This window comes from Ambystoma mexicanum, chromosome 7p (assembly GCF_040938575.1).
Source record: "Ambystoma mexicanum isolate Mex_15411 chromosome 7p, UKY_AmexF1_1, whole genome shotgun sequence".
Classification (NCBI taxonomy): domain Eukaryota; kingdom Metazoa; phylum Chordata; class Amphibia; order Caudata; family Ambystomatidae; genus Ambystoma; species Ambystoma mexicanum.
The window spans coordinates 182,319,828-182,332,404 of NC_090939.1; the positions used below are offsets into that span (position 1 = coordinate 182,319,828).

The 12,577-nt window shown below is 42.1% G+C and overlaps 1 protein-coding gene across 5 annotated transcripts in view; it reads left to right on the forward strand.

Annotated features, from left to right (window-relative positions):
- PRDM15 (PR/SET domain 15) overlaps positions 1-12,577 on the forward strand; it is a 1,394,990-nt gene that overhangs the window by 331,621 nt on the left and 1,050,792 nt on the right. For all 5 annotated transcript variants that reach the window (XM_069636031.1, XM_069636033.1, XM_069636034.1 and 2 more), the window contains one exon: positions 8,611-8,838. In XM_069636031.1, coding sequence (XP_069492132.1) covers positions 8,611-8,838 — 228 coding nt within the window. The remainder of the gene's footprint in view (positions 1-8,610; positions 8,839-12,577) is intronic.

Consider the following 12,577-nt stretch of genomic DNA (forward strand, 5'->3'; position numbering starts at 1 on the left):
GGCTTCCTCCATTCGTCCCAGTTCGATCACATCCCATTGGTCTCCTCGGTCCCATGATGCTTCTGATGATTGGTCATTTCTGATGCTATCCATACCGCAGCTAGGCTCTAATGTCAGTGGCCTTAATGTTTCATTTAGACGCGTGGCCATTCTTGCCTGAGACGTCAATTCACTTAGGTCCGCCCTTTCCACCTCATGAGACGGTGTGGTCAATTTGGGATTCTCCACTATTTCACCTGCATTCTTGTTTCGGGGGTGCTAATCTTCTCTAAGAATGTCTAGAGACAGACCTGTTCTATTCAAGACCTCCATCTCCCCCACTGCAAGGCGTGTTACAATGACCTCACCCTCAGTTTGTAGGTTCCTCTGGTTGTTTAAAGTATCTTCAACTGGGTTGGCAGACACTAGACTGAGCTTCTTTGGTCGTGCGTCGGTTCCCTGCGCTAGGATAGGGTCCTCACTTAGTGCTATTTCATTGGGATCACTAAGAGTTTGTTTAGCCACTTTCTCCTTGCAAGTAGGCTCCTTAGCCTTCTCAGCTAATATAGCTATTGTAGGAGCTAGGGGCAGTGTTATGATTTCTCTTGCCGTGGGGATAGTACACGCCATGGGTAATTCAGGAGAATTTGGGGCCAACCACAAATTATCGCCTTTTTCTACTAACTGCGATTGATTTGATATTTCCATATCTGGCTGACTAGCTCCCACTGAAACTTTTTCATTTTTTTGTACAGAATGGTAGACGACTCTGTTTTAGCGTAGCAGTTCTCCGTTTGCTCCAGACTCCCATTCGCCTCCGGGAGTGAAGCAAATCTTGGCCTTACCTGCAGGCGGGTTCTTAATCCAGTCCCTTGTAGATCCCTTGATGCTGGGGTTGATTTCATGTTATCGAGGGCCTCTTCGTTGTGCTTCGTCACACTGACTTCCGGCAGCCAACAATTTAGAGATCCCTGCAAAGCCACAGCAAGCAGCCAAACTGCTTAACAGCTGACACAATCCTCTGTAATGATGCCATTTGCGCGCCGGGCTTAGCGCCGCAAGGGTGTCTGGGTGGTGGTTTTATTTCACTTACTGTAGATGTGGTAAGGGGCGGGCAGGGGGCGGAGCCAACCAGCGCAACGGCGCACGCTCCTGCACCGTGTCCTCCTCAGCAGCAGACCGCATGTCCCACAACACCTCCAAAGTCCTCCGTAGGCTGGCAGATTAACAGAGGGCAGGTGAGGGGGGGGTCGCAGCCACAGTTTAACAGCTGACACAATCCTCTGTAACGATGCCCTTTGCGCGCTGGGCTTATTCCTAGGCAAATGTATAGTCGAGGGCTTTTTCCTCCTTTCCTCTCCATGTCATTTTGTCCGGAATGTCACCATCCACGTGTCCATTGGCGCTATAGATATTTTTCTCATCCAATTCTGCTCTCCAAGAGAGCCCTCTAGCGACCTGTTGAGTTACATCATTCGAATTTTCTGTTATCAGGGGCGCCTTCTCATCAAAACAGTGGATATTCAGATCTCCACATATTAAGATGTCTAAATTGTCCCTTGTCTCCAATGCTTCCTCAATTAGGTGGATAACCGTTTTGACAAAACCCTAGGCGGATGGTCAGATGGTGCAGCAACATTTCAGTACAGATTTAAGATAAGTACTTTCCTCTGATCTTTGTATTCAATTTGGTCAAGACAAACTAACAGCGCTTGGATTAAGGGTGAAGGAAATCCTTCCTCGATTAGATGTAAATTGGTGTTTTTTAAGGCAACTAATAAACCCGCCATTGGGTGGACACTGAAACCTTTGTTTGCGGGGTTTATATAAACTAAAAATGCATCTAATAATGTCAGTTCACGCATTGTGCTCTTTGAATTTCAGGTCTCCCTTTCCGAAGAGGTTGCTGAAGCCTCACATATTCCAAGCGACTAAGGAGATATCTTCAGCCTGATCATCAAAGAGCGCCTCTACTGCAAATCTTTGTTGCTATACTGAGGAGCTCTCCTCCATCTGTTACTCATCTTTATAGTCACAGTACCTGGGGAAAAAGATGAACCAGGTTGGCTGTGCAATAGGTAGTACTTGTCAGGAGAGTACACCAAGTCTACCTAGAAGGAGGATTGTATTTGTTATGCAAGTCTGGGACTCGCTCCCATATAAGACGAGCGATTGTAAACACCTTCTTAATCACAGAAGCGGAAAGAAAGGAAATATTCTCTTATCTTAATGAAGTGGAACCAAGGGAAAGTAGACACTTCCTCTTGAAACTTGTGAGAATTCAGGAGAAGAGGAACATTCTCTTGTCCCCTGTGGAACTTTGTTTTTGCACCGTTTGGAACTTTGTGTGTAGAACTCTGAGAAGAACCCCTTTGCACCTTAAATGTAGTTATTATTGTGAGGGGTGAGATTAAGGGTTTGATACAACGGTGGACTGTCCTTTATTTTGACATTCTGATAGATCCCTTTAAGATTTATGTTGATGGCCCTTAGTGTTAGGGCTAGCAAATAATTTCCAACCCCATTTTTCCTTTAATTCAAGTCTGTAGCAACAAAATAGCCACCTGTTTGTTTGTTTGTTTATTTATTTGTATAGCGCTCCTGACCCAGAGGTATATGGGCGCTTAAGCATCAGGTTACAGGCATAGGTAGGAACATTTGTACAATTGTGCAGCATAAGTATAGTTACAAAATCAGTTATGAGAGCAGTTATAGTAGAATTAGTGACATGCATACATACAGTGCTAATTAATTGTTAAGTAACCAGGTGATGATCTTAGTTCTGAAAGGTTGAAATGTAGGGGTAGATTTGATGTCCAATGGAATAGTGTTCCATAATTGTGTCGATCTCTCACTACTGCACCCTCACATATCCAAGAAGAAGAAAGAAAAGTTTAACAGTGACTATCCATTCTTATTTCCTGGGATTTGTTTGGTTGGAGAGTGAGCCAGACATAAGCCCTCCAATAACAAAGAAGGGCTGTTCACAGGAAAGCTTGACATTTTTGTTGTGCTTCTAAAGTAAAGGAAACTACATAAGGGGGCAACGAGGTCCTAGCTTGCCAAGTAGGATTAGAAGAAATCCAGGGGTAAATAGCTAATCCCTAATCATTGGATTATTACATTGTGGAAACTGAACATTTGTTTTGTTGGACAACCCGAAACATTGGAAACTTTCTGTTGACAAGAACTGCCTTCATCACTTTAGTTTTGAATATAGCATCCTTGCACATTAGCTTTGAGTTACTAGTGTTGGGGTCAGAAGTATGGTTTTTGGACACGACAATGACTATTTATGTGACATCCTGACATAACTATTAGATTTCTTTGATGCAGGAAATCCCCTCTTAGCTTTAGGCATAGAGAGGTCATTTTTCCAAACCTTTTACTGGTTATTAAAAGATTATAACCAAAATGATGTCACCTTTGTGACTGAGCTCTACTTCTGCACCCTTACAATATACATTCAAGAGGGGACTCCCAGGTGGGGCTAGCGGTGTTAATACATCTTTTTTTCTGCTGTACCTTCTAACAACCCACCACCTTCTTCTTTTTTTAAAAATAATATATTTTATTAGATTTATAACATACAACCATTGGGCCTTCCAGGGCCAACATTTAAAGAACAACATTAATGATAATAATAGAAATAAAAATAACGTTGGATGGGAAAAGCACTCATATGGAACACATGTTAAATGCTATTATATAACCTTGGGTACATAGCGTAATAATGTTTGGTACGAAAATAGATATTCAGCAGCATTGTCCATAACCCTTAGTCTAGATGTTATGATATTAGAAGCTCAGTAGTTCATATCGTGCCTTCCCAGCGTTGCCAAACTCTTATCTGCTTTTTCAGGGCAACCTCTGGCTCTTCCAAAAAATAAAGTTGGTACCCTTTAGTGCGCTCCTTGGGAAGAATTACTCAATCACTTGGTTATGTTAATTCCAATTTGTTTATTCAGTATAGGTTCTGGATACTCAATGCACTTAAAGTTTCAATAAATAGACTTTGTCTCCCAGATTGTCTCCCAACACGTGTTTCCCCATGACTTTAGCCACGGTTCCTCAGGGGAGATTCTAAAATGAAAAAAGAACCCAAATTCATACATTCTATGTAAATAAACAGAGACTTAAGTGCATAAAACCTCTAGTTTCATAACCACTTCTATCTGAGAAGAGGACATACACTCACCCTTGTCATGTTTTTCATAATTCTGATTAAGTATTGATTGGTATTCAATTTTCTCTGTCATCGGCTCTCTATTTGTCTTCCTTTTGTTCTCTGTACACCCTTCTTTCTATTGCAATTTCTACATCTGTGATCCACTGATTCACCTGCGGCGGTTCCGCTGCCCCCCATAGGCATGCTATGTTTCGTTTGATGATTGCTGTTGTGGTCATGAGGCAGAGCTTTTCGTATTTTGAGAGATCTATCTCACTGTCCACTCCCAGTAGCAACAGTTTGGGATCTCTGGGGATCGTCTGGTTCAGGACTCTTGATAACACGTCGCAGCATTGCTGCCAGTAATGACCGATTACCGGGCATTCCCACAGTATATGGAAGAAGGTTCCTTCTTCCTGGCAGCGCAGGCAGTTGGGTTCAGCTATTTTGCCCCATTGGTACAGGGCTACCCTCGGGTAATAGATCCTGTGCAATATCTTCAGCTGTACTAGGCGTAGTCTGGCCGATATGGTGACCTCACGGGGGTACATCAGAATTTGGACCACCTTCTTCTGGTACTGCTCGCTAGTCTATGCAAAGCATGTGATTGTAAGCGGATCTACAAGCCTCAGAAGGCATACATTACTTACCGTTATTGTATTTCTGATGCTTGTATCTGCTTGGGTTCACATGCGCCTGCCCTTCCTTCTCCTCTGAGTTGAAGGTACGTAAACATCTTACACCTTCTCACTTTCCTGCACTCTCACATTCACTCTATGCCCCCTCATTCCAGAAATCAAACAATCTGAGGTACCTCGACGTGTGAGGGACGATGGGTACAGTACAGATCACACTGGGGATAGTATTACAAACACGCCCAGTCGACATTCCTTTTTGATCTTCGAAAAACAAGTCATACAACACTGTGCACCTACCACTCGATGTCAGCCTATGAAAAGCATGTGAATCTAAGCATATACAAACATCAGAAATACGATTGCGGTGAGTAATGTATGTCATATTTATGTGTCTTCTAGCAAGTTTGTGAACATTTTTCTCTAGCGGTTTCAATGGCTAGGTGTATATTTTAAAGGACTAATAATCATTGTATATTTTTTGTACTTGCCTGTCTAATTGGAATTATTGATGGTGTTTTTTGTAGACTCATTGTAGATCTAGACCACTTTCACACCCCTCATGAGTCTAAGCCCTGCCGCTCTGCTACCTAACTTTGCTGGGTTTAGCTAGACTTCAGTGTCTTGCTGTTCACCATAATAGGCTGGCCTTCCAGAATTCACCCCAAAAGTAGTTTTTGTAAATCCATCTTCACATCCCACTTTAAACTTGTAAAATCATACCTATGGTGGCTTTGCTCCAACAAGCTTGCATCTGCGTTAAGAAAATCATGTCACTCCTTCGAGAGAGGGTATGTCCGGACGTGGGTCCCTTGGTCGATTCGCCTTAAGGAACCAAGCTGCACCTCACAGAGGAGGCCCAACAAGGCCGAAACATGTCTGGAGTTGCTTGTGTTTCTTTGCAGAGGGGACCTGGCCTAGCAGTTCAGGCTGGGCTGCTACCATTGGGGGCAGTACCTTACTGATTTGCATATGGCTGGACCCCTTTTGCAATGGCGCAGACGGGCTAAAAAACAATCGTGTGGAAGGTTGCATATAGCAATGCCAGTGGTTCAGAGTCATTCAAAACCTTCCACCCATCACTTTTGTGGTTATAACTCCTTGGTTTCACACAACACGTTACCCATGGTCATGCTCTTTGCAGGTACTCCATGTCCTGGACTAGCCTAACATTTTCGTTATAGGGCTCAACACCAGCTAAACGAGCTTAAACTAATACAAAACTGTAGAAATGCGTGATGTGGACCAGACGAGATTCATTAATCATAGATCTTCCCATAATAATATACATAGGGTGATAAACGTCATCGATTGGGGAAGGTGATCGTGACAGAGAATGACTGTGTTATCAGTGAACGGGTATTCGATCATATGGATTGAAGTTTTATGGTTATTTATTTGTATATAGGAGGAACAATGCTCTTTTAATCACAAATGAACGTACAAAAGATGAGAAAGGAAGCAGTGAGCTTCTTACAATGGGGCGAGTTTGAGGGACATTCTGACCAGTTTGTGGAGGGGAGTAAATGGAACAGTCACCGGGGACAATACATAAGTGGACATACATAGATTAAGGACAACCAACATTTGACATTTTTAAGTGCAGTTTGGTGGAACGGCTTGCTGTGCTCGGGATGTGACCATGACAGGGGAAGTGCTAGATGTAGGAAGAGGAAGTGAGGGACAGAGGCAGGTTAGAGACAAGGGTAACATGTTAACTAGCAGGCAGATGAGTTAGTTTACCTCAGGGTGAGGAGGTAGGCTTCTAGTTTGGTTTTGAACAAATCTGTGTGGACTTTTTCTCAGATATCCGGGGGAAGAGAATTCTGTGCAAGTGGAGCAAGAAGAGCGAAAGAGCAGAAGCGAGAGGAAGCACAGGGCGGGCGAGGAGCCACAAGGGTAGCCTAGGAGGCAGAGAGGAGATTATGAGAAGGCTTGTAGAGCTGGATATAGGAGGATAGATACAGTGGTGCCTTACTGTGGATAGATTTGTGAACCAGGAGAAGAACTTAAATCTGGCCCTGGTTTGCATCATCAGCCATCCAGCCTGGTGATTTTTACAACGGAGTAGGAGTGATTTGAGGGAGTTCAAAGAGTTCTGGTAGTGAAGTTGATGGTCTTGTCGAGAGGACAAAGCATAGTTGGGGGAGACCAAAGAGGATGCTATCACAGTAGTCCAGTTTAGAGAAGACAAGAGTGTTTAAGAGATGCTTGCGGTGTTGAAAGGAAGGACACGCCTGATATTCCCAATATTTAGGAGGTTGAGGCGAGCTGCGATTCTAGTTTTGGAGAGGAAAGTAGAGAAGGTGTGAGAAGGGTCATAGATGATTCAGATGTTTGTAGCTGAAGAAGAGTAGGGGAGAGTGTCAAGTGGGAACTGGATAGGCAGAGAAAGATATGAGGGAGCTTTTGGCAGGGTAGAATACCTCTGTTTTGGTAGTTTAACATCAGAGAGTGCAAAGCAATCACATTTTTATTGGCAAAGAGACGGTTGTAAATTTTGATGGAGAGATCAGAGGAGAGTTAAGGAAAAGAGAAGATGATTTGGGAATCGTCTGCAAAGAGTTGGTACGAGAACCCAAAGGAGGAGATTAGTGCCCCAAGAGCAGAAGTATGGAGTGTAAAGAGGAGCGGCCCCAAGACAGAGCCTTGTGGAACACCAACAGTTAGAGGAGTGAGTTGAGAGGTGTTGTTGCTCCAGGAGATGGAGAAATGACAAGGTGCAAGTTGAGATTCAGTCCAGGCAAGGGCTTGATTGTGAATCCCAAGAAGAAAGAGTATTAAGGTGATCAGAGTGATCAACAGTGTCAAAGGTAGCAGACGGGCCAAGGAGAATTAGTATAGATGATGGGTTTGAGTGCTTATCGGAGGCGATGAAGTTGAGCACATTCATGAGGTCTTGAAGGCTGTAGATGTCTAAGTAATTGATAAGATGGATGTACACAACCCTTTCGAGCACTTTAGAGTAATGCAGAAGGAGAGACACAAGGCAAAAGTTAGTCAGCAGGTCTGAGTCAGCCCCTTGATTTTTTAGGTGAGAGATGACCGTGGCTGTTTTGAAAACAGAAGAAAAGCAAGCGGTGTTGAAGGACAGGTTGAAGAGTTCAGCGAGTTGAGAGGCCACTGTAGGGGTAATAGACTTGACTAACTGAGGACCAAGAGGGTCGAATGGGGCTCAATAGAGCTAGCACTTTGTCAGTATTAGTCTGACTAAAGTGGGAGATAGAGGCAGAGGATGATGGTAGAGGAGGCGGAGTGTAAAATGTCGGATGAGTGAGTTTAGGGTGGCCTGTGTGCCGGCGCAGATGGTTGGAGTGAGAGTCAATGAGGGTTAGGTAGAATTCCCTTTTAGCTCTACCAAGGGTGGACTTGAGAGAGTACCCGTCAGAGAGTTACAGTTGCAGGTCCTCATGCGAGTGGGTACACCTCCATTTGCGCAGACGCCGACGCATGTCTGTGCGGAGAGAGTGAATGAATGAGGTGACCCATGGTTAAGGTTGTTTACTTACTGATTCTGAATTTTGAAGACCATATACATGGTAGTCCAGATATGTACTGCTTTAAGATGTTTGCTATCTGTTTCAAAATGCTAGTAAAGCCCATTTTGAACCATTCCTTTTTTGAGGAACATGGTTTCAAGAGTGCAATGGCAGCTGGTATGTATGTGAAAAATAATAAGATCGGAATGTGTTTTGTATTTTAGTACTCAATGCACCCACAGTACATATTCTGGCTTTGCATGCCCAGGAAGGGCATTTCTACATTTGTAGATTCTGATATGACTAAGGATGGCTTTTTCATTTTTCTTTCTTTTGCCTTCATCATTAGAGCACTTAATTAGTCATTTGGAGCAGACTAAAGGATTCTCGCAGACCAGCCAAAATGAGAACCCTATCATGCAGATAGATGGAGAAACCCCTTGCGTAGATGAGCTTTCCATCTGCCGTGATACTAAAGGAACTAAAGAAGCCATTCGGAAGCCACGGAAGAACAAGAAACCAAAGGCATCCAAAGCAGAAGTTCCCCTTGTGATAATAGAAGAAGGGGAATCTGCAGGTAAGTGGGTGTAGAGCCAATTATATTTATTTATGTATTTCTTTTGTTGCTATTGCCCCAACACGGAAGTATCACAGCGCTAGTACATGGTACAGTGAAGGCAATAGTCATGAGATGGTAGGTAGGACGAGCCTTATACATATTTATTGAACAATACATTTTCAGTTTATTTTCTAAAGGTTAGGTTGGAAGGCTCTTCTTGGAATACGTGGAGGAAGGGCGTTCCAGAGAGTAGGAGCTACGACAGTGAAGCTTGCTTAGCCTAGTATTTTTCTGATGAATCTTGGTGTTGCTAAAGTCAAGGTAGTAGAGGGGTGTACGCAACGTTGTTTGGCACTTTCGGAGATACGCTGGTTAAGGTAGGTAGGTGCAGCTTTGTGGATGCATCCGTGTGTAATTGATACAATTTTTGACCTCGAGGTGGGCTTTTATAGGCAGCCAGTGAGCCTCTTGCCTCGCTTGAGACATGTGATCCCTTAGTTTCATACCCCAGGCTGGCCGAAGCACATTGTTTTGGATTAGTTGAAGTTTAGTTACGTTTTTGATCGAGGTTCCAGAGAGAATAGCGTTAGAATAATAGTTAGCTGCTGATGATAGCCCTGGCTGGCGTAAGGCAATTGTCAGACAGATATTTTCTGCTGAGTTTGATGTTTTTGCATGGATAATTTTGAGTCTAGGTACAAGCCCAAAGTTTTCACATGACTGGAGACAAGGGTGAAGTTGCCATGGATGGAGAAGGTAGTGAAGACCAGGTCGAGATGTTTGAGTCGGTGCAGAGAGCCTACAATAAGGAGCTCCATTTTGTCGTCATTCAAGCAGAGATGGCGGTCTGCCATCTAGGCCTGGATGATACTATTGACCACATTGATATTCTCTTAGTTAAGGATGTGGTTTCTGGTGAGTTTCAGTAATACTTGGGTGTAATCTGTTTGTGTAGGGAATTTCAAGGCTGTCGAGGTGATCAAGAAGGGGCTTAGTGTACATATCAGATGGCTAAATGGGTAAAATGGGCTGTTGCAATTCACTTAGACCATCAGTAATGAATACATTGATTTCTTTTAAAAAAATGTTTTAATTTGCTTACATTTCCTCAGGAAGGAAGTTTGAAAGTCAAACTGCTCCAATAACCTGCAGTCAGAAATGCATTTCTACATACATATATATCACCCAAGACACACAAAATATAACTACCTTCAGGACAATTTCTAATGTTCAAAAGAAATAGCAATTTGAAACTAACATAAGAAGATGAGGCCAATACATTAATAGTCAATGTACAAGAAAGGGTCTATCTTTCTCAAAAGGTCAGTGAAAAGTGCATGGAACAATAATATGCAAGCACTTGGGGAACCAAAAATACATAACAATGAATATGATAATTGTGTGTTAGCACATATACGAATTTGTTGTAACAAATGAAAACAACATTTTAAAAATTGGAAGATGTTAAATAGTTGGAATACAAAATTTTGGAACCGCGGGTTTGCCTATAAATGATGCTTCAATATTACATCTCCAATAATCAAAAATAACGTAAGAAAAAATGGAGCCAAGATATTGGCCCTTACTGAAAATCTGTGGGCTACCAAGTGTAAAAGGACATTGTCCATGCAGTAATTGTGTTTTGCGTACCAAATCTTTAAAACCCATGTAGTAAATCTAAGTGTACAAAGACAATAAATGGGAGTTTAAGCATTTGACCAATTGCAATTCTAAGTTGGTTATATACCTCTATCTGTCTATCACATCTGTGAAAACAAGAATGAACAAGTGTTGCCTTTGCCTATGGTCAAGGATTTTACGGAATTGAACCTTGATGCTGAAGAATTCAAGTGGATAGTGTTGCAACAAGTCCATGCACAGGACCAACAACATTAAACAAAGTTACTAACAAATTGGGACAGGGAATCATTTTTGGAGTACACCGTGACAAAATGGGATTAAACAAAAACAAAGAATGGGAACAATTCAGTAATATAAGTGATTGTAACCGTATTATTCATCAGAATTAGATGAGGTAATCTAGCCTAATGACAAGCAGTGTCGCTCCAATTTTCGATGCATGCAGCGGGTGAATCTTCACATATGGAACAGGTTAATCAGTTATTTTCACTCTATACAGCAAGGTAGTTGTTTAATCTGTTTCCCAATACATTGGAGATAACCAAGAAGGGTTTTTTCTCCTCCCTAAATTCCAAACTTTGAATTAAGCCATCTGGGAAAAATATATAACAAATAAGTCATGGTAAATAAGATAAAAAAACAGCAGTGAAATAGAGTAATAGATTTTTTAAAAAGAGAATATTGGTAAACAAGTATAGTCTCAACAAGACAAACTGTTTCCAGGTGACAGTGGCATTTTTCAATAAAATGGCTAATCTTCTGAGAAACTGTATGTAATTCCGTGTGAGGATAACACTGGTAAAATGCAGATTTCTTTGATATGAAGTGGGTGAACGGAAGTGTGTTCTGAGAGGGATAATGATGCAAGAGAGGGACTTGAATTCTCCCCACTAGTGTTGTTTACTGCTGGGGATTACATGCGAATAACAGAATACATGTATTACTATTTCAGACCAGGAGAATTTACACTAACATAAATGAGGTCTAAATACATCATTGATAGATTATAATTATGAAAACGTAGTTAAAAAGATCAACAAAGAATTGGAATTAAACTCCAAGATACAGGCTGAATGGAGGAGAGCACCTGAATAGAGCTACTTTACGATAGTGAAAAGTATAGTATACATATAACCGCTAGACGACAGCTATCCTGATAGGACTATGGGTTTGTCTTGCTCATAGAAAACAATGTGGAAGAGGCACTATACATGAACTAAAGAAGCATACGTTTAGAAAAGAAGGAGAACTTTGACCCAGGAGGTGGTGTAGGTGTGATTTATACACAACCTTTCATATATAAATAAGCTTCCATGACCGTTTTGACAAAATGTTATTATTTATACAGCTTTACAAAGGGAAGAGAAGTAATGTTTAATAAGTGTTCATGCACAATGTAAGGAATCAGGAGTAAGACGCGGACAAAGGGGTGTCATGGTGGTTGGCAAAGACTTTTATTAACCAAAGTAAAAAAGGAGGTTGTAAAAAATCCTACATCTCCCCAATTCTAAGAGATGTTTCCCTGCTTTAACAAAACAAAATGGTGTTCGTGTTCGAATGTCCAAAGTAAAGTTCTCCGTCATGTGTCCAAATCCTTACCTGACCCTTGCAGGCTAAACTCAATATAAAGTGAAAAGAGAATGCTCTCAGCTGACCACTTGCAGCTCTTTTCCGAAGTTTCAACATAAAGATCCAGAGAAAGGTGCTGAAAATAAAACAAAGTCCCACAAATCTACAGGGGAATGGGAGGGGATTTTTCTTACGCTCAGTTTCTTCAGGTTTCGTAAAGTTCACACTCTCAAGGGGTCTGGATCTTCCCTGGAGCTTGCCCAGATTTCCACAAGGTCAAGAAGCATCTCCACTTTTCTTAGCTTCTTGACAGCACAAGGGGAAAGGATTCCCTGATCATAATGTCCCAATTTTATGGGGATTTCCACCCTTCCACTGGATTTCACACCCACAAAATCCAACACTCGTGAGAGTGAGTCCCAGACCCACCTCTCAGTCTGGTACTCTCCTTTTATGCTTTCAATGATTTGGATCAACACAATTGGGTGCGGGCCCCAGACTTGCAGTCCTTCTGCCTGGTATACTCTCCTGCCAGGGCTTTCGTCCT